This window comes from Chroicocephalus ridibundus, chromosome 29 (genome assembly GCF_963924245.1).
Source record: "Chroicocephalus ridibundus chromosome 29, bChrRid1.1, whole genome shotgun sequence".
NCBI lineage: Eukaryota > Metazoa > Chordata > Aves > Charadriiformes > Laridae > Chroicocephalus > Chroicocephalus ridibundus.
Window position 1 is genome coordinate 212,130 of NC_086312.1, and position 21,257 is coordinate 233,386.

Below are 21,257 nucleotides of genomic sequence, written 5' to 3' on the forward strand. Positions count from 1 at the left end.
TTTAAGACCTTTTAAAAGACCGTATGAGGTGCTCTACGTTTCCTCAAGGTGGTTTCAGACTTTTTAAAAGACCTTTTAAGATGCTTTAAGGCGTTTTAAGACCTTTTAAAGACCTTTTAGGACACTTTAAGATGTTTTAAGACCTTTTCAGAGACCCCTTAAGGTGCTTTAAGTCTCTGAGACATTTTAAAACCTTTTCAAAGACCTTTTAAGACGTCGGAAGACACATTTTTCAGGGCGTGTGTTTGATTTAATAACCCCGAGAAGGACGGGGGCGGTTTAGTTTGGCCGCTCTAAAATATTTACATCTATTAATATTTTTCCGGGAGGATAATGGTGGCAACGCCGGCGCTGGCTTAAGCGGAGAAATCAAATTTCAAATTCCCTGGTAAGCTTCAAAATTTGCCCTGCGATTTTTAATGAGATCTGGCACCTTCACGATCTTATTCTCTGTTAACGAGGTTTTTATTTGCGCCCCCGCTCCCCCGACCGCCCCACGGTGGGGTAATTCCACGCGATAAATGTTTGTGACTCGAAAATCGGTGCCGAACGTCGGCGACGCGGCTTTTTTGGCCTTGGTTTTTGCGTTTGCTTGCGTTTACCGTAACGAAAACGGAGGCGGTTGGCGCTAACGCACAGGAGCAGAGGCGATGAAATTGTAAGGTAGATTTAATTGCAATTAATTGCGACTCCCTTTTCATTCTCTTTTAAAAGTGCGGGTTCGCTGCTCGGCAGCGGCTCCCACGACCCCGCCTCTTGCCTTTTTGCAACCCCCAGCTTTTTAAAATCGGAATGATTTGTATTTCCCCCCCCTTGAATCCATGCGACGGCTCCATCCCTCCGCGTGGCTGGCAATTTCAACACGTTATTTTATAAAATTGGGAGCGTTTGGCCAAAAATTGGCCAAAACCGGGAAAAGAGGAGGCTTCAAAGGGAGGGAAAATAAAAATAATACCGGTTTTGTAGCGTTGGAGCTGGGACTGAGCCTTCGCCTTCAGCTCTGAGAAACCGGAGGTGCCGATCGAGAGGGTTATTCCGGTTTAACGTGTTCTAATTAGTAATTAGTGGATGCAAATTACACACTCCCCCCCCCCCGCCCCCAGCCCAGAATCCATCCTGGAAGCATCCAGGGTAGGTTGAGCGTTGGCGTTTGGGCTCGGGCAGCTTGAAATCTGGCAAATTTTTGGTAGGCGCTGAATTTGGGGGGGTTTAAAGGCAAAAAGGAAGGGCTCTCCCTCTTCATCCTCATCGCTCGCGTTATTTCGTCCCCCAAATATTTCAGGAAACGTTTCCCAGGACCCAATATACCCATCGGGGGCGGGGGGAGAAATCATGCAGCTGCACTAATTATTAGTAGCGATTAAGACTTTAGCAATGAAAGCTAAGCCTCCGTTGGGTCGCGAACGCCTGATTTTGCTTATTTTCTGAAATTTCCTTCGGAAAATACCGGTTTTGGGCGTGTTTTATGCAGTTGGGTGAAGGCAAAGGCTTGGCAGCGTCCTCAAGGCATCAGTGGCGCCGTTATCTTTAACAAAGGATTAAATCTGGCGTTAGAGCTGGAAAACTCGTTTTTGGGGGGGTGCTCGCGGAGCTGATTTCGGGGAATCATTAGGCGCTTTTGCTAACGAGTTCTCGGCTCTGGCGTTAGGAGGAGAGGCGTTAACGGGGGGCTGGGTAATAAGGAGCTGGCTTCTCCCAAGTTGAAGATCCTGCGCGTTTAATTCCGAGGTATCGGGGTTTAAATGGCAAGTAATTGGGTTTAATTAGCGGGTGCCCGGGGTTTAATTCAAAGTTCATCAGAATTCGCAGGTGCCCAGCTTTGAATTGCAGGTACACGGGTTTAATTCACAAATACCGGGTTTAATTCACAAATACCAGCTTTAATTCACAAATACCCCGGTTTCATTCCCAAATACCTGGGTTTAATTCACAAATTACCCAGGTTTAATTCACGGGTACCTGGAATCTGCAGGTGCCCGGGTTTAATTCCCAAACATTTGGTTTTAATTCAAAAAAATCCGGTCTTAATCCGCGGGGTTTAGTCCAACGGTGCCCAGGTTTAATTTACGGATACCTACCTGGGTTTAATCCCAAATTCCCTGGGTTTAATCCCAAATTCCCTGGGTTTAATTCCAAATTCCCCTGGTTTAATTTGCAGGCGCTTGGGTTTGATTTAAAGGTTTAATCCGCATTTATTTTTTTCAAGCCTTTGGAAAGAATTTCCTCCTTTTTTGTCCCGTTCCCGGGCTCGGTTTCTCGCCCGCGGAGTACGGTGCGAAGGATTTGGTGTCACTCCTTCACCACCCGCGAGTCTTCCGGCGCTTGCGGGCGTCGCGTGGCTTTACGCCGATAATGCTGCTGAGAAAAACCCAAATCCCTTTAGTTTTACCCTAGAAACGCTTCCCGGTGGCTTTGCGTCGGGTTGAGTCTCACCGAAGAGGCTCCCGCGTGCCGTACGGCACCTCGCGGTGATGCCGGGCGGGTCCCAGTTTTCCGCCAGCAACGCGTCTTTGCCGCGGCGGAGTCTTTGTGCAGGCTCCAGCTTGAGCATCCCTTCAGGTGCCGCATCCAACACCCCGTCAAGCGCCTTTGGGGTGAAATTAGGGGAATTTTGGTGTCTTTAATGGGATTTTGAGAATTAGGGCTGACCCAATCGTTCCGCAACAGCCGCGTCGCAGACACCGGCATTCTCAATTTTGGGGGGGAAATTCGTGGGGTCCATAGGGCGGATGAAGCCACCGCTCCCATCTCCAAGAGCAGAATTAGTTAAAATTAATATTTTCCACTAAAAAAACCACATTCACCACCAAATCCAGGAGGCCCCGTCGCACCTCTGCTGCCTTAAAACTTAATAGAGCTTCCCTTCTATATCAGAACAATCATATTTATAATCGATATTATATCAAAAAGTTGCTTTTGGGGGTTGTTTTGGTTTTAGCCTCCAGTCGCTTTTAGCATTTATTACATTTTCCCCAAGGAAGTCCGTTATTTTCCTGGGAAACGCAGGGGGAATGACGTGGGATCGTGATTTTATTGGAATGGGTAACTGCATGTTTTTAGCACGCTTGTAATTTTAGATCTATTTTTTGCCCGAACGCACCGGATTTGGAAAATAGGGATGAATTTAACTAAGAACGGACTGTTTTCCGTAACCGCTTTTATTTAGATTTTCCCCCACACACACACACTTAACCTTACTCTGCTACAAATACTTTATATAAATCTGTTTATTTTTATACTCTCTCTGCATGCTTCGGGATTTTGCAGCCATGTAACCACCAGCTTCTTCCCCCCGCAACAAACAAAAAAGAAAACCAGAGAAAAATTGTATAGCTTTGACATTTTTTCTTTTTAAAGAATAAAATCAATAAATAACAAAATCAAAAAATTGCTACGGAAAATACACTTTTTTGTATAGTCATGGAATTTTAACCAATACTGTGGCGATTATGATGAGAGTGAACCGTATGTCGGTGTTTTGCCCTTCCGGGTGAATTTGGGTGGGTGTAAAAGATGAGGATTTAGGGAAAAATAAAAACATACACCCGGGGCTGCTGACACACCGGCAGGAGCGGAGCCTCGTGCACCCATTTACCCTTTTCTGCTCTAAAAACGTCTTGAAATGACATCAAGGAAATTACCTTTTTCTTTAACCTCGGTGATTTTTAGCCTCGCGGATGAGATTTAACCGGCCGGCATGAAATGGCGTCGGGGTCAGAGATGGGACCCCTTGCTCCCCGGGGAGACACCAGCAGAGAGGTTGAACTTCGCAACGCCAACTGTTACCATCTTCAACCGTGAAGAAGCTTCATCCTTCGTTGGGGTTGGCATCTCCGAAGTCACCGATGCCACCAGGTGATCGTCCTGGGACCATCCTGGCTTTGCTGCTCATGGTCTCCATTGGCTTCGTCTTCTTGGTGAAGACATTTCTGGCCAGTGTGAAACGCCATCAGGGTCGGAGTTGGGACGGGGCTTCTTCTCGGTGCTCTTGATCCCCGGGGAAACACTGGTAGAGATGTTGAACCACACAATGCCAACTGTAACCCAACAACCATCTTCAACGTTGAAGAAGCTTCATCCTTTGGTGGGGTTGGCATCTCCAAAGTCACCAATGCCACCGGGCGATACCCCTGGGACCGTTCTGGCTTTGCTGCTCATGGTTTCCATTGGCTTCGTCTTCTTGGGGAAGACGTCTCTGGCCAGTGTGAAACGCCATCAGGGTTGGAGATCAGACAGGCCTTCTTCTCGTTGCCCTTGATCCCTGGGGAGATGCTGAACCACATGATACTAACTGTAACGCAACAACCATCTTCAACAGTGAAGGTTCATCCTTCAGTTTGGTTAACGAGGCCCGTCGTGTCTCTGAAATCGCCAGTGCCACCTGGTGATTACCCCAAGGCAGTTGTGGCTTTGCTTCTCCTGGTCTCCATTGGCTTTGTCTTCTTGGTGAAGGGACTCCCAAAGCGTGCATTCGTCAGCAGATGCTTTCAGCCACGGTTGCGGTTGAGCGGGTGATTCAAGTGGTGGGATCTGCCCATTCTGTTCCTCCAAGGTCTTGCCTCAGTTCGTTGTGACGATATTCAGCTTGTTCCAAGAACGATGGCAAAGCCTATGCCGAAAAAGCTCCCCTGGGAGAACCGCCAGGTTGTGGCACGTCGGAGGATGGATGGAGAAGAGCACGACCGTCTTCCCCGAAGGAGCAGTACCGGAGAAGAAGTGGGTTTTGGAGCAGCCGTTGCTCACAGTTGAGCCATAACAGCTCCTCTTCCCACCCAAAATCGGAGCAGGGATGTGTTCAGCCGTATCATGCGGCTTTTTCAGGAACCGATGCTTAATCCCTCCTGATCCTGGCTTAGTCCGCAGCTTTTCTCCTTTTGCCACCCGACACCTGCGCTCTGCAGATTTCTCCCGATTTGGGGGTTTCTTCACCATCCCATGAGTGGTTTTATCCCGATTAAATAGGACAAGGCAGAAATTGGGGGCCTCCATGCAGCCACGTCTGCTCCCCGAGAGCTGCGCCCGGACGTGTCTTATCCGTAGGGAACATTTGCTTGAGAAACTTCTCTCCGCTTCTTGTCCCGGCTTCTCCAGCATCAGCGCAATGAGCGGTGAAGCCCTGCAAAGCGCTTCTCGTCTTGACGGAAGAGGACATCAGATCTTGGCCTTTCTGGAAGGTGGGTCTGCTCCCACATTTGTCTGGATCTGTGGATGCCCGTTTTGAGCCATGGACACTCGTCCAGAGCTGTGGATGCCAATTGGGCTCCATGGACACCCATCTGGAGCTGCGGCCACCCATCTGGAGCCCTGGATGCCAATCAGGATTTGGGGATGCCCTCTTGTATCATCCGTGGATGCCCATCTGGAGCTACAGAGGCCCAGCCAGATCCACGGACGCCCTTCTTGAGCCACGGATGCCCATCATAGAATCATCGAATCGTCAGGGTTGGAAGGGACCTTAAAGATCATCTAGTTCCAACCCCCCTGCTGTGGGCAGGGACACCTCCCACTAGAGCAGGTTGCTCAGAGCCCCGTCCAGCCTGGCCCTAAAAACTCCCAGGGACGGGGCTTCCACCAGCTCTCTGGGCAACCTGGGCCAGTGTCTCACCACCCTCATGGTGAAGAACTTCTTCCTAATGTCCAGTCTGAATCGACCCAGCTCTAGTTTTAATCCATTCCCTCCAGTCCTACCATGACCCGACATCCTAAAAAGTCCCTCCCTGGCTTTCTTGTTGGCCCCCTTAAGATCCTGGTAGGCCATTCTGAGGTCTCCTCGGAGCCTTCTTTTCTCCAGACTGAGCTGGAGCTACAGAAACCCATCTGGACCCACGGCCACCCACCTGGAGCCAGGGATGCCCATCTGGATCCATGGACACCCAACCGGAGCCGTGGACACTCAACCGGAGCCGTGGACACTCAACCGGAGCCGTGGCCACCCATCCAGAGCCACAGATGCCCATCCAAATCCATGATCACTCAAGCCCAGCATTGTGATGCTCTGAGGAATCCCCCCTCTCCTCTTCCCATTTTAATCCTGCTCTTCCTTATCCACGGATCCGCTGGATCTGGGCTGTGTAACGTCAAGAATCATCAACCGCGGGCTCAAAAACCCTTTTCCACCTTGAACCCCAAAACTTCTTATATTTAAACCCAAACATTTTTAGGCAGATCAAGAGGAGCCGAGCGCCCAGTGCTGGGATTTTCCCTTCTCCCCTTCCCAGCTTTTTTTTAGTTGGCATTTTTCCCCCGGAAAACTACTTTTTTTATCTACTTCAGCCTTAAAATCTGCAAACGGTGCCGCTGGACCGGCACAGCCCATCACCCGGCGTCCAGTGCTCATACTGGTCACCAGTGCTGAGTGACTTAAGACTTAAGAAATTAAAGAAAGAACTTTAAACTTAAGTTTAATTAAGAAATTAAATCAATTTCTGGAGGGATTTAAGGGAAAATCCTATTTGGGAAATGCTCCCTGGAGACCACCCCATCCCCCCGCCAAGAATTGTCGCTGCGAGGGTTTTATCCGTTGCGTTTTGCCGGGCACGTCCAAACACCGTGCCAAATGCAGGCAAAAATCCCACCGCCGAGGGATTTTTGGGGCTGGATGAGCATTCTGGGACGATGTATTTTTGTTATTTCTCTTATTTCTTGGCATGGTTTGTGGAGGAAATCCTGGGAAATCGTCGCCCTGGACCCAAACTCAAGCCAGTTGTTTTCAGTGACGATGCTTTAAAAATATCTCGGGAGGGGAGGAGGCGTGAGAGATCATCCCGCGGGAAGCAAACCCATACCCTCATGGATTGAGGAGGAAAGGGGGATGGAAAATTGCTGTTTGCGTAGCCGGGATATTTGATACCGTATTTTTTTATATTCCTCCTGCCAAGTTTCTCTCTCCTTATCTCCCCCTTCGGAGCAAGGCGGCATTCCTGGAATAGCTGAGTCTGGTTGAGCAATGGTTTTTCTTGGCCGTTGGGTCCTTTTCCACCGCGAAGACACCGGTGGAAGGAGACTGAGGGGTCTTCGCCTTCATTGTCTTCTCCTTTTTGCTGTCGGGTCACGACAGCATGACGGTGAAACCCCCCCCCAGCCTCCGGGCAAGGGGTCCCCGGGGAAATCCAGCACCATCGATGCCTAAAACCGTCTCCTTTGCCGTCGTTGGTCCTGAATCGGTGCCGTTGGGTTCTTCGGGGGGCGATGGGGAAGAGCGGCACCGCTGCGGTACTAACATTTGCTCTGTTCCCCTTTCTTGTCTTTTTTTGGCAGAAATGGCACCGAAATTGAAGAAAAAAGGGCATTCGGGGCGAGAACAAAAAAAGGTAGGAGACGGAACGTCCTTTTCATCTCCCTTGAGTTGGGATCGAATCCCTGGGGAGGTTCGGGAGTGCCGGGAATGCCGACACGCTCGGCTGGGTCCATGCCCTCCCTTTGCTTGGCCAAAAAGCCTCTTGGTTTTGCTTGGGAGCTCTCCTGAGCCAGCCCAAATGTGGGGGGGGGGGGGGTGAAAGGGACACTGGGAAGGTGGTTTTGGTGACTGGGACGGTGTTTCGGTGACTGGGAGGGCACTTGGATGACAGGGAAGGTGATTTGGAGACTGGGGAGGCATTTCGGTGGCCATGGGGGCTCTTCATTGACCAGGAAGGGATTTTGGTGACCGGGAGGGCGTTTCAGTGACCAGGAAGGCATTTTGGTCACCGGGAGGGTGATTTCAATGGCCAAGAAGGTGTTTTCATTGACCAAGAAGGTGCTTTCGATGGCCAAGAAGGTGTTTTTGTTGGCCAAGAAGGTGTTTTCGATGGCCAAGAAGGTGTTTTTGTTGGCCAAGAAGGTGTTTTTGTTGACCAAAACGGTGCTTAAGTAACTCACCGGTGGTTTTTTCCCTCCCTTAGCATCACCATCACCACCATCAACCGGTGCAGCAGCAACCGCCGCCGCCGCAGCCCCCTCCACCACCGCAGCCGCAGCAGCCCCCTCCGCCCCCGCCGCCACCGCAGCCGTTACCGCCGCAGCCGTTACCACCCCAGCAGCCCCCGCCGCCGCCCCCGCCGCCGCCCGTCCCTCAACAAGCTCCTCCGCCAATGAAGTCTTCTCCTCCGCCTTTCGTCCCCACGCAAGTCCCCGTCCTGGAGCACCCGCTGCCGGGGAACATGTTCGACACCATGACGCATTTCACCCAACCCATCATGCACCTCCCTCAACCGGAGATGCCGCCCCATCTCCCCCAGCCGCCCGAGCACAGCACTCCTCCCCACCTCAACCAGCATGCCGTGGTGTCTCCTCCAGGTGAGCGTGGCTTCTTGGGACGAGCCCAACAGCGTGGTTCTTCCTCACGATGGGAGGAAGAGGATGGCGTCGGGTGGGTTTTTAGTCCTCCTGGAGGATGACCGGGGCGGTGGCTGGGCAAGGGGAGGTTCTCCGCTCCGGATGTCCGTGGTGCCACCATCTCATAGAACTCGTGGAACGGTTTGGGTGGGAAGGGACCGTAAAGACCCCCCCAGTGCCGCCCCCTGTCCTGGGCAGGGACACCTCCCACCAGCCCAGGTTGCTCCAAGCCCCGTCCAACCTGGCCTTGAACCCCTCCAGGGATGGGGCAGCCACAGCTTCTCTGGGCAACCTGGGCCAGGGGCTCACCCCCCTCACAGCCAAGAATTTCTTCCCCAGATCTCACCTAAATCTCCCCTCTGTCAGTGTCAAACCCTTCCCCTCGTCCCACGGCTCCCCTCCCTGATCCAGGTCCCTCCCCAGCTTTCCCGGAGCCCCTTTAGGGACTGGAAGGGGCTCCGAGGTCTCCCCGGAGCCTTCTCTTCTCCAGGCTGAACCCCCCCAGCTCTCTCAGCCCGGCCCCACAGCAGAGGGGCTCCAGCCCTCCCAGCATCTCCGGGGCCTCCTCCGGCCCCGCTCCCACAGCTCCGTGTCCTTCTGCTGTTGGTGGCCCAGGGCTGGAGGCAGCGCTGCAGGGGGGTCTCCCGGAGCGGAGCAGAGGGGCAGGATCCCCCCCTCGCCCTGCTGCCCACGCTGCTGGGGATGAGCCCAGGCTGCGGGGGGTTCTGGCCACCTTCTCCCCCACCAACACCCCCAAGTCCTTCTCCTCAGGGCTGCTCTCCGGTCATTCTCTGCCCAGCCTGGATTTGGCCTTGGGATTGCCCCGACCTTGCACTTGGCCTGGTTGGACCTCATGAGGTTGACACGACCCCACCTCTCAAGCCATCTCTCATCTCCTTCCCTTTCTCCTCAGCTTTGCACAACGCTCTGCCTCAGCAGCCCTCGAGACCCAGTAACCGAGCCGCGGCGTTACCCCCGAAGCCTTCGCGTCCACCGGCCGTCTCGCCGGCCATCAGCCAGCAGCCCATGCTTCCTCAGCCGCCTCTGCCCCAGCCTCCCCAGGTCCTGCTGGAGGACGAAGAACCTCCTCCGCCGCACCACAACCTGCCTCTGAGCACCAGCCAGATGCAGCTCTACCTTCAGCAGCTGCAGAAAGTGCAGCCGCAGACTCCTCTTCTCCCTTCAGTGAAGGTCCAGTCGCAACCGCAGCCGCCCCTGCAGCCGCCGGCTCACCCCGCGGTGCAGCAGCTGCAGCACCAGCCGCCGCCGCGGCCCATGCACATGCAACCCATGCCCTTCCCATCCCACATCCCCCAACCCCAACCGCCGCCGCAGCAACATCCGCCCCCGCAGCCGCCCCCGCCGCCCCCGCCGCCGCAGCCGGCCAAACCGCAGCAGGTCATCCAGCATCACCCGTCGCCGCGGCACCATAAGCCTGATCCCTACTCGACCGGTGAGCGGGAGTCAGGGACGGCGGTTGAGTCTACGGCTTGAGCCAAGTGGCATTGTGTGACGAGGAGGGGGGGTACGGGGCGGTGGGGTGGTTTCCATGCGTCCTCCGAGCTCCACCGGCACCTGTTGGTAGACAGTCATGGGTGCAGAAGAAGTCCTGGTTAGCCAGAGCCTGATGTAACCGCCTGGGCAAAGCCTCTTCCCATCTCGAATCTCAAGGAGCTCACGGTTTTGAGGAGCTCAAGTGTTTGAGGATCTCGATCTCATTTTTGAGGATCTCGAGGTTCTCAGATCTTTGACGAACTCAAGGAGCTCAAGTGTTCTAAGATTTTGAGGATCTCAAGGTTCTCAGATCTTTGATGAACTTAAGGATCTCAAGTTTCCGAGGATCTCAAGTTTTTGAGGATCTCGAGGATCTCATTTTTGAGGGTCTTGAGGTTCTCAGATCTTTGAGCAACTCAAGGATCTCAAGGTTTTGAGGATCTGAAGTGTTTGAGGATCTTGATCTCAAATTTTTGAGGAACAAGGCTCTCAAATTTGTGAGGATCTCAAGGATCTAATTTTTGAGGATCTCAAATATTTGTGGATCTTGAGGTTCTCAAATCCTTGAGGAACTCAAGGACCTTGTTTTTGAGGATCTTGAGGGTCTCAAATTTTCCAGGGTCTCAAATTTTTGAGGATCTTGAGAGTCTCAAGTTTTTGAGGAAGCTGGGGATCTCAAATCTTTGAAGATCTCAGGGATCTCAAGTTTTTGAGTCTTGGTGGAGCTCTGATGTTGGAGAGTGCTGGCCTCGCGTCCATCGCCGTCCCGGCTGGGTGCCAGCATTGGGTGGTCTCTCTTGAGGAGGCTCCCGGCTCTTGGAGGATGTCAGGGCTGTGGGTGCCCCATGGGGGTTTCCCGGCATTTTTTGGAGCGCGGCCTCCGATAAACGCAGCTGCTCGGCTGCCGGGCAGAGGAGGAGAAGGGAGGATCTAGGGGGACACACAGTGGGATGACCTCCAGCCACCCCAGAAATTGGAGGAAGCAGCTGAGAGAATGTGGCCACGGGGCTCAGCCTTCAAGGTTGGCTTGGGAGATCCCAGATCTCCGTGATTGCCATGGGCTCGGTGGTGCCACCACCGACATTCCCAGTGGAGAACGTCTCTGGCCGGCATAACTCTGGCAGCGTTGTGCTTAGAAGACCGGGCACCCATAAAACCTTGGTGGTTCGGGGAGGTCTCGCTCCTGCGTTCGCTCGGTGGTTCCGCAGGTCGTGGCCCGTTGGGTCTTTGCTCCCAAAGTCATCCCTGCGGGCGTAGGCAGGACAGAATCCAGGGATTTGAAGGGATGGAGCCCAGGTGAAGGCAGGCAGCGCTTGGAGCTGCTTCTCCTGCCTGCAGAGGTGCCGCAGGCAGCTTGGACGCGATGCCTGAGATGGAGCCTGCTGGCTCCCGAAAACCTCCTGTTGCTCATGGAGCCAACTCGTCCTGCCTCCATGGCTGTGGGCAGGGAGAGGTGCAGGCAGGGGGAGGAGCAGGCAGGGCCGTGTCGGTGCCTGGGTGTCCCGGGGGGACCGGTTTTACAGCCGGGAATATTGATGGCCCACCAGAAGAATGAGCAGAAGGGATCAAATTACGGGGGGACACCACAAACGGGCATCAGCAAGGCGGGACAGGCCACCACACGGCCTTGGAGCATCTTCTGCTCCCCGGCGTTTGCTCGCGGCAGTGGAGGAGGTGGCTGGGGTCCACTGGGGACATCCCAGGGCCACCAGCCGGGAAGAGAGATTGTCCCACGGGGCGATGGCGTGCGCCGCTCAGCGTTTTTCGGGTGATGTTTGGCGTGCCGGTGGTGACGACGGTTAACTGATTGCTGCCAAACTGTTCCCAGGTCACTTGAGGGAAGCCCCTTCCCCTCTCATGATGCATTCCCCACAGATGCCGCAGTTCCAGGGTTTGGTCCACCAGTCGCCACCTCAACAAACTATCCAGCCAAAAAAACAGGTAAAAAGGAAAGCAGAGCACCCACCCCCGGGGGGTCCCGACCAACGGGGACCATCGTCTTCCCGCCACCTGCTTGGGAGCAAGCGCCGAAAGCTCAGGGGGCCGTTCGTTGGCCAGCAGTTCGCATCGGGAAATGGGGGATGTGGGGACGAGGGAAGGGCGTCGCCCGACGTTTTCTTGACCCTCTTGTTATCGCGGCAGGAGATGCGAGCCGCCTCCGTCGTCCAGTCGCAGCCCATGGTGGTGAAGGAGGAGAAGATGCATTCGCCCGTCATCCGTAACGAGACCTTCAGTCCCCCGTTGCGGCAAGATCCGCCGAAACACCCGGAGAGCATCAAACCGCCCGCGCACATCCCGCAACGTGAGTCCAGGGACGTGACCCTTCAGGTGTCGTCGTCCCCCGCTTTTGGTGGCTGAGACCCTCATCACCACCCATCTTAGGGGCTGAGACCCAATCACCCCCAATTTTGGGTGCTGAGACCCGCATCGCCCCCCCATTTCAGCTGTGGAGACCCCGTCACCCCCTGTTTGGTGGTGAAGACCCCATCACCCTCCGGTTTTGGTGGTGGAGACCCCATCACCTTCCGTTTTGGTGGTGGAGACCCCATCACCTTCCATTTTGGTGGTGGAGACCTCATTGGCCCCCAGTTTTGGTGGCTGAGACCCCGTCATCCCCCAGTTTTGGTGGGTGAGATCCCATCATGCCCTAATTTTGATGGTGGAGACGTCACCATCCCCAGTTTTGGTGGCTGAGATCCCATCGTGCCCCAATTTGGGGTTTTGAGACTCCTATCACCCCTCATTTTGGGGGCTGAGACACCCATCACCACCCATTTCAGGGGCTGAGACCCCGTCACCCCCAGTTTTGGTATCTGAGACCCCATCAACCTCCTGGTTTTGATGATGGAGACTCCACCACCCCCAATTTTGGTGGCCGAGACCCCCATCACCCCCTGTTTCGGTGGTGGAGACCCCCACAAACTGATGGGAGCTACTGGTTTTTAGGGACGGAGATGAAACCCATGGAGGGGGGCCGACCCGTCATCAGACCCCCGGAGCAAAACCCCCCACCGCCGGGAGTGCAGGAAAAAGATCGGCAGAAACAGGAGCCGAAAACACCCGTCGCCCCCAAAAAGGTAACGTCGTCTGGCAAAAATTGGGAAAAAACCTCCCAAAATTTAGAATTAAAGCTCCTAAAATTGAGCAGGGCCGTGTTGGTCACCTGAATTTTGGTGTACAACCAAGATTTGTTGTTCTCCACCTCCAAATTTCCCATTTGGAATTTTTCCACCTCCAAATTTCCTGGTTGGAGGTTGAACACACCTGATGGGGGTTGGAGAGGTGGAGATGGGATCCCCTACCAAGCTGAGGGATGGGACGCCATCCAGAGGGACCTGGAGAAGCTCCAGAAGTGAGCCCATGAGAACCTCAGGAGGTTCTACAAGGCCAAGGCCAAGGTCCTGCACCTGGGTGGATATCAGTGCAGGTTGGGGGGTGAGGGGATGGAGAAGGAGCCCCATGGAGAAGGACTTGAGGGTGTTGGTGGACGGAAAGTTGAACATGACCTGGCCAACTGTGTCCTCGGCTACATCAGAAGAAGCGTAGCCAGCAGGTCGAGGGAGGGCATCCTCCCCCTCTGCTCTCCTGGGGCCCCCACCTGGAGACATGCGTCCAGCTCCAGGGTCCTCAGGACAAGAAGGAAACGGACCTTTTGGAGCAGGTCCAGAGGAGGCCGTGAAGATGATCCAGGAGCTGGACCCCTTCTGCTGTGGGAGTTGGGGTTCTTCAGCCTGGAGAAGGCTCCAGGAAGACTTCCTTGGGGCCTTTCCGTAGATAAAGGGGCTTATAAGGAAGATGGAGAAAGACTTTTGACCAAGACCTGTAGGACAAGGGGCAACGGTTTTAAACTGGGAGAGGGTGGGTTTGGGTTTTGATGGGACCTAAGAAATATTTTACGCTGAGGGTGGTGAGACACTGGCCCAGGTTGCCGGAGAGGTGGGAGATGCCCCATCCCTGGGAATGTTCCAGGTCAAGTTGGACGGAGCTTTGAGCAACCTCATTTAGGTGGAGATCCTCCCTTTCATGGCAGAGGGTTGGACCAGGTGACCTTTAAAGGTCCCTTCCACCCCAAACCATTCCATGATTCCAAGGGTGCGTGGAAAATGGGAGGTGCTGAGGAGCCGGTCCCGCTCCTGGCATTCCCGGGAAGCCGTTGGAGCTGCCTGCTTGGCTTTGGGGGAGGAGATGGTCAACGTTGATGCCCAATGTGGATCCACCACCCTCCTCTGGCCACCTCCAGCCCCGGGAAACCAAAAGGGCTTTCCATGAGGGAAGTGTTCCATGGGGAACGGCTTTTCGTCAGCAGCGGGATGGGCGTTTGCCGGATGGGCTTCCCCTCCCTGGCCGGGCTCTTCCTCACCTACCCAACCTTGTCTCTGTAGGACCTGAAGATCAAAAATATGGGTTCCTGGGCGAGCTTGGTCCAGAAACATCCCACCACTCCATCCTCCACGGCAAAGTCCTCCAGCGACAGCTTCGAGCAGTTCAAGAGGGCGGCGCGGGAGAAGGAGGAGCGGGAGAAGGCGCTGAAGGCTCAGGCGGAGCAGGTGGAAAGGGAGAAGGAGCGGCTGAGGCGGGAGCAGGAGAGGATGAGGTGAGACCACCACCATCATCACCATCATGAACACCACCACAATCACCACCACAACCATCAACACCGTCACCACCACAGTCACCACAGCCACAACCATCATAACCATCACGATCAACACCAGCACCATCACCACCACCACAATCACCACAACCACCACAATCACCACCACCAGCACCACAATCACCATAACAATCACCACAGCCATCACCACCACCACAATCACCACAACCACCAGCACCACCAGCACCACCACCACAATCACCATAACAATCACCACAGCCATCACCACCACCACAATCACCACAACCACCAGCACCACCACCACCAGCACCAGCACCACAATCACCATAACAATCACCACAGCCATCACCACCACCAGCACCATCACCACAATCACCACAACCACCAGCACCAGCACCACCAGCACCATCACCACCACCAGTACCACCACCACAACCACCACAATCACCATAACAATCACCACAGCCATCACCACCACCACAATCACCACAACCACCGCCACCAGCACCACCACCACAATCACTATAACAATCACCACAGCCATCACCACCACCACAATCACCACAACCACCGCCACCAGCACCACCACCACAATCACCATAACAATCACCACAACAATCACCACAGCCATCACCACCACCACAATCACCACAACCACCGCCACCAGCACCACCACCACAATCACCATAACAATCACCACAACAATCACCACAACAATCACCACAGCCATCACCACCACCACAATCACCACAACCACGACAACCACCAGCACCACCACCACAATCACCACAACCATCACAATCACCACCAGCACCACCAGCACCATCACCAGCACCACCACCACAACCACCACAATCACCATAACAATCACCACAGCCATCACCACCACCACAATCACCACAACCACCACAATCACCACCAGCACCACCACCACGGTGAAGGGGTTTTGGGGCATCCTCACCTTGGCCAACGGTGTGGGGAGATGTGCACTCTCCTGCACGATCCACGCTGGTCCGTGGCATGGTCCCGTCTCGTGGCGCAGGTCCCATCTGCGGCACCGTCCCATTTCGTGGCACGAATCCCGTCCAATCTGTGGCGCCATCCCACCTGGTGTCACGAGTCCTATCCGATCTCGTGGCGTGATCCGATCTCATGGTACTAATCCGATCGGATCCGGGGCGCGATCTGATCTCGTGGCACACATCTGGTCTGTTCCGTGGCACGATCCAATCTCACAGCACAAATCAAATCCAATCCCGTGTCGTGGCATGAATCTGGTCTGGTCCGTGGCACGAATCCAACCTCGTGGCATAAAACCGATCTGATCCATGGCACGACCCCATCCCGTGGCATAAATCCAGCCCAATCCCACGGCGCGTTTCTGATCCAGTCTGCGGCGGGGTCCTGTCTCGTGGCACGATCCCGTCAGATCCGTGCCGCGATCCCGCCTGGCGGCGCGAACCCCGATCTGATCCGTGGCAAGGTCCTGCCTCGTGGCATGAATCCCGTCAGATCCGTGGCGGCGCCCGTCCCGTCCCGTCCCATCTCACGCCACAGTCCCCATCGCGATCCCCGCCCCGGCCGCTGGACCCCGCTGCCGGGGGACCAGACCACGGGGGGTGACGGCATCTCCCGCTGCTTCTTTGCCAGGAGCCGGGAGGACGAGGACGCCATGGAGCAGGCGCGCCGGGTGCACGAGGAGGTGCGGCGGCGCCAGGAGCAGCAGCAGCAGCAGCAGCAGCAGCAGCAGCAACAGCAGCAGCAGCAGCAGCAGCAGCAGCAGCAGCAGCAGCAAGCGGCGGCGGCAGCGGCGGCGCCCCAAGCCCAGAGCTCGCAGCCCCAGTCCTCCCAGTCCATGCTGGATCAGCAGCGGGAGATGGCCAGGAAGCGGGAGCAGGAACGGAGGCGCCGGGAAGCGGTGAGCGGAAAGCCAGGGCGACCCCCCACCTCAAAATTCCCCGGGGTGCTGGAAAATCCCTGAGGATGCTGGGGGGGGGGGGGGGGGGGGAAATCGCTGGGGGATTGTAAAAAAAAATCCCCCGGGAAGCCAAAAAATCCCGGGAATGCCCCCCCCCAAAAAAAACCCCGGAAATTCTGGAAAAAAATCTCCCTGGGAATGGTGAAAAAAATCCCCGGGGGACAGCAAAAAAGTGCATGGAGGTCCCCCCCCCACCCCCCCCCAAAAAAATAATCCTGGGAATTGTGAAAAAAATCCCAGGAATGCGGAAAAATCCCCAGGGAAGCAAAAAAAAAAAAAAAATCTCCTGGGAAGACAAAAAAAAATCCCGGGAATGGCAGTAAAAAAATCCCCGATGACACCAAAAAACGTCCATGTCCCCCCCCCCAAAATCACGGAAATTCTGAAAAAAGTTCCAGGAATTCTGAAGAATCCTCAGGGATACCCAGAAAATCCCCAGAGGTGCCCCAAAAATCCCCAACACCACCAGAAAAAATACCCCGGGAAGCCAAAAAATCCTTGGGGAAGGCAAAAAAATTCCCAGGAATGGCAAAAAAAATCCTTGGGGATGGCCCAAGACCCTCGGGGATGCTGAAAAAGTCCCCAGTGACACTAAAAAATCCCTGGGGATGCTAAAAAAATCTCCAGGAATGCCGAAAAAATCCAGGGAATGACGAAATTAAATTCTGGGAATGCCAAAAAAATTCTCCAGGAATGATGAAAAGTCGTTGAGGATGCCAAAAATATCCTCAGGGATGGCGAAAAAATCCCCGACGGCACCCAAAAATCTCCTGGGAAACCAAAAAGCCCAGGGAATGCCACAAAAAAATTCCCAGAAATTCTGGAAAATTCCCCGATGACACCAAAAAAGTCCCTGGGGGTGCCCACAAAAAATCTTGGAAATTCCAAAAAAAGTTCCAGGAATTCTGAAAAATCCCCAGAGATGGCCCAAAAAAAATCTAAAAAAAAAAAAAAATCCCTGCAGAGGAAAAAAAAATCCTAGGAATGCCAAAAAATACTAGGAATTCCGAAAATCATGGGAATTCTGAAAAAAATCCTAAGAATTCCGAAAATCATGGGAATTCTGAAAAAAATCCTAGGAATTCCAAAATTATATTCTGAGAATGCGGAAAAATCCTTTAGGAGTTCAAGAAAATTGCCAAGACGCTGAAAAGAATCCCTAAAAAATCCTGGGGGAGGGCACAAAAAACCCCGCCGGAATGCTGAAAAAATTGAGTGACTTCTGAAAATTCCCGGGAATTCTGAAAAAAATGTGAGGAATTCTAAAAATTCTGGGAATGCTGAAAAATCCTTTCGGAGTAAAAAAAAAAAAGTCCCCAGAGATGCCCAAAAATCGCCCGAAAATCCCCGGGGAGGGCGAAAAAAAATACCCTGGGAATGCTGAAAGAATTCTGAAAATTCCTGGGAATTGCGGAAAAATCCCGGGAAAGCCGCTCATGGCCCTTTTTGTTTCTCTTCCAGATGGCGGCGACGATCGACATGAATTTCCAGAGCGATTTACTGGCAATATTCGAAGAAAACCTTTTCTAACGGCGCCCGGAGCTTTTTGGTTCATTTCCTCCCGATTTGACTCTTTCAAAGAAAAAAGAAAAAAAAAAAAAAAAAAACGGGAAAAAAAAAACAAAAAAAAAAAACACACAAAAAAAAAAATCTCCTTTTTTTTCCCCTTTCCCCGGCAAAAAAAAAAAAAAAAAAGCTTTGGACTCTCCGTTAAGTGTTAAAAAAAAAAAAAAAAAAAAAAACTCCGGGATCGGGATCGTCCCGCATGCACCGACCGGCGCCGCTCTGCCTTAACCCCTGGACTCGCGGGTGGTTTGGGTTTTTTTGGGTTATTTCCTCATTTTTATTTTGTTTCCCTCGTTTTCCCCCCGTTTTTCACAGCGGAAGAAAAAAAAAAACAAACAAAAAACAACAAACAAAAACGAACCCGGAAGAATTCAAAAAATCCAGTGAACAACAACAAAAACAAAAAAAAAATCTCGATCCGGACGCGAATCCGCCGGGAAAAGGCGCCTCCCCCCCCCCCCCCCCCCCCCCCCCCGTTTCTTCACTGTATAGTCGGGATTATTTGTTGGTTTTTTGGGGTTTTTTTGGCGTATTTTTCACATATTTTGGGGTTTTTTCGGGAGAAAAAAGGGGCGGCGGCGGCGACGGGCGGAGCCAAATAAACGCCAGTTTTGGATGATTTTTTTTATTTTTATTTTTGGGGGGGGGGAAATGTGGCGGCCGGAGGGGGGGAGGGGCAGGACTTGGGGGGGGGAGGGAGGAGGGGGGCCGGGGTGGGGGGGGGGGGCGCTGGGGGGGGAGGGGAGCCCTGTCCCCGCCCCCGATCCCGCGGGAATTCTCCTCCTTTCTGGGTCTTTTCCTCCCTTTCTTCCCTACTTTTTCAAATTTCTAATTTCCCTACTTTTAAAATTTCTAATTTCTCTCCTTATTTTTTTAACAAATTTTTCTCATTTTTTTCTCTCTCAAGTTTTTAAATTTTTCTCCTTTTTTCCCCCCATTTTTTCTCCTTTTTTCCCCTCATTTTTTTCTCCTTCTCCCCCATTTTTTCTTTCTCCTTCCTTTTCTCTGACTTTTCTCAGTTTTTTCATGTTTTTTTATCTTTTTTCCCCCATTTCTTTCAACTCTATTTTTCATTTATTTTTCTTTTTTCTCCTTTTTTCCTTATTTTTCTTTTCCCCTTATCCTTTTTTCTTCCTTTTTTCTTCCTTTTTTTCCTCCATTTTTATCCTCCCTCCTATTTTTTTCTTTTTTTTTTCTTTTTTCCTTTGTATTTTTTCTCCTTTTTTCTTTTTTCTCTTTTCTTTTTCTCTTTTTTTCTTTTTCATTGTTTTTCCTCTTTTATTCTTTTCCCTCTTTTTTCTCTTTTCCCCCTTTTTTTACCTTTTTTCCCCTTTTCCTCCCACCATTTTTTCCCTCCTTTTTGTCTTTTTCCCTCCCCGACCCCCCCCGACCCCCCCCCGCCTTCCCCAGCGCAGGAGCCGCCCCTCCCCCTGCCCCTCCCCCCCCCCAACATTGATCCTTTTTGGGTTTTTTCCCCCAAACCCAACATTCCCTCACTTCAACCCTTTTTCTCCCTCCCCCCCCCCAAAAAAAAACCAAAAAGCCGCCGGTTTCTTATTTTTATTATTAATTTTTTTTTTCCTGCTTTCCTTGGGTTGATTTTTAAAAAAAACAAAAAAATGTAAAAAAAAAAAAAAAATATTATATTTCATTTTCCAAAAAAAATCTTACGAAATCTCCAGGTTTTCCGAGCGGGGGGGCGGGGGCGGACGCCCCTCCCCCTCATTAATTTTATTATTATTATTATTATTTTATTATATTTTTTTTTTTCCGGTTTCGTTCCCACTCGGTGCCATAACCCGCCCCCCCCCCGCCCCCCCCCCCGCAGCGGGACCCGCGCCGGAGCCGTCGGTCGGTTGGATTTTTTTCCTTTATTCCCGTGAAAACGCAGTTGGGTCTGTGCCGATCATGGAATAAACGCAGCTCTTTTGGTTTTTTAAAAAAAAAAAAAAAAAAACGCCGCTTTTCGCCCCATTTCTTTGCCCCTCCCCCCCCCCCCATACCCTCCCCCCAGCGATGGGGCCAAAGGGGTGGGGGAGGGGAGGAATCCGGGGGGGGGGTGTCACCGTCGGCCCCAAGTTTAGGTTTTGGGTCAACTCGGGTAATTTCAAAATTTCTATTTTAAATGATAATTTTAATGAAAAAAAAATGTTAAAATTGAGAAATTTTAAAATGGGACGTTTTCGCCTTGAAACGGAAATAAGTTGAAAATTCGCTTGTGTTTTAAAAAAAAAAATGGAAGCCCGAATCTGAAGATTTGACGTTTTCGTATGGAAAACCGGAGCGTTAAGTCTGGGCAGCGCAGAAATGGAACTTCCCTACCAAAACCCGAATTTTCCGTTTCAAACAAAAACAAAACGAAACAAAAAAAATCCAGACCCTTTAAAAAAAACGGCGTTTTAAGGTTAAGTTGTTAAAAAGTCCGGTTGCGCTCTTAAATTTGGAAATTGGCTTTTTTTGGGCTGTTAGCCGCGGCCTGGGAAATTTAACGTGGAAAAATCACTTTTTCCCGCTGCACGTTTTAATTTTAAAAGTCACGTTTTAATTTTAAAAGTCAGGGTTTAATTTTAAAAGTGCCGGTTGAAATTGGTGGCGTTAATTAACTATTCGTGGTGCGGCCCCCGGGGCTGCGAAAGAAATTCAACGGGACCCTAAAGAATCCTGGGATCCGGCTCTAGAAATATTATAAAGTATTTTTAATGGTTTTAAATTATTGATCGTGAAAAATCATGTAAAAATAGTAAAACAATTCTTATAAATGATTGACTGTCAGGCCAGTTATAGAAATTGTAAATCAGGTTATAATTGTGGCGGGGGGGGGGGCGGCAAAATAGGGAAGAAAGAGTAAGAAAGGGGGGAAAAAAAGGTTAAGAAAATGTTAAAATGGCAAAAAAAAGGTAAAAGAGGTTAAAAAAAAAAGGCCAAGAAAAGGAAAAATAAAGGGGGAAGGAAAAAGAAGGGAAGAAGCCAAAAAGTGAGGGGGGGGGGAACAGGTAAAAAGGCAAAAGCAAAAAAAAGGGCCCCCCCCCAAAAAAAAGGCGAAAAGGGCCAAAAAAAAGGCAAAAAAATAAAGAGACAAGGAAGGGGGAAAAGGCAAATTACGGGGGAAACTGGCGGAAAAAGGCGTAAAAAAGGCCGCCCGAAAAAGTTGAAAAGGCAAAAAAGAAAAAACAGCAAAAGGCAAAAAAAAAAAACCACCCCAAAAATGGCCCGAAAAGGCCCAAAAAAGGAAGGAAAAAGTCGAAAAAGGGCCGAGCCCGGCCCTGCCCCTCCCCCCGCGCCGCCCCTGCC

At 52.2% G+C, this 21,257-nt stretch overlaps 2 protein-coding genes across 8 annotated transcripts in view; one reads left to right on the forward strand and one right to left on the reverse strand.

Moving 5' to 3' along the window:
* The window catches only part of BRD4 (bromodomain containing 4), a 78,381-nt gene extending 60,355 nt beyond the window's left edge, over positions 1-18,026 (forward strand). For 4 of the 7 annotated variants that reach the window (XM_063319072.1, XM_063319073.1, XM_063319071.1 and 1 more), the window contains exons 14-22: positions 7,258-7,310; positions 7,881-8,274; positions 9,227-9,766; positions 11,636-11,748; positions 11,950-12,109; positions 12,754-12,884; positions 14,190-14,401; positions 16,073-16,340; positions 17,862-18,025. In XM_063319072.1, the coding sequence (XP_063175142.1) occupies positions 7,258-7,310; positions 7,881-8,274; positions 9,227-9,766; positions 11,636-11,748; positions 11,950-12,109; positions 12,754-12,884; positions 14,190-14,401; positions 16,073-16,340; positions 17,862-17,930 (1,940 nt within the window). In that variant the 3' untranslated portion in view covers positions 17,931-18,025. Of the gene's footprint in view, positions 1-7,257; positions 7,311-7,880; positions 8,275-9,226; positions 9,767-11,635; positions 11,749-11,949; positions 12,110-12,753; positions 12,885-14,189; positions 14,402-16,072; positions 16,341-17,861 lie in introns of all 7 variants that reach the window. The other 3 variants (XM_063319076.1, XM_063319075.1, XM_063319077.1) reach the window with 1 other exon arrangement.
* Positions 18,027-20,431: 2,405 nt separating this feature from the next.
* The window catches only part of NOTCH3 (notch receptor 3), a 46,333-nt gene continuing 45,507 nt past the window's right edge, over positions 20,432-21,257 (reverse strand). The window contains exons 23-24 of the mRNA XM_063318945.1: positions 21,069-21,076; positions 20,432-20,442 (exon numbers count right to left, since the gene is read on the reverse strand). Coding sequence (XP_063175015.1) covers positions 20,432-20,442; positions 21,069-21,076 — 19 coding nt within the window. The remainder of the gene's footprint in view (positions 20,443-21,068; positions 21,077-21,257) is intronic.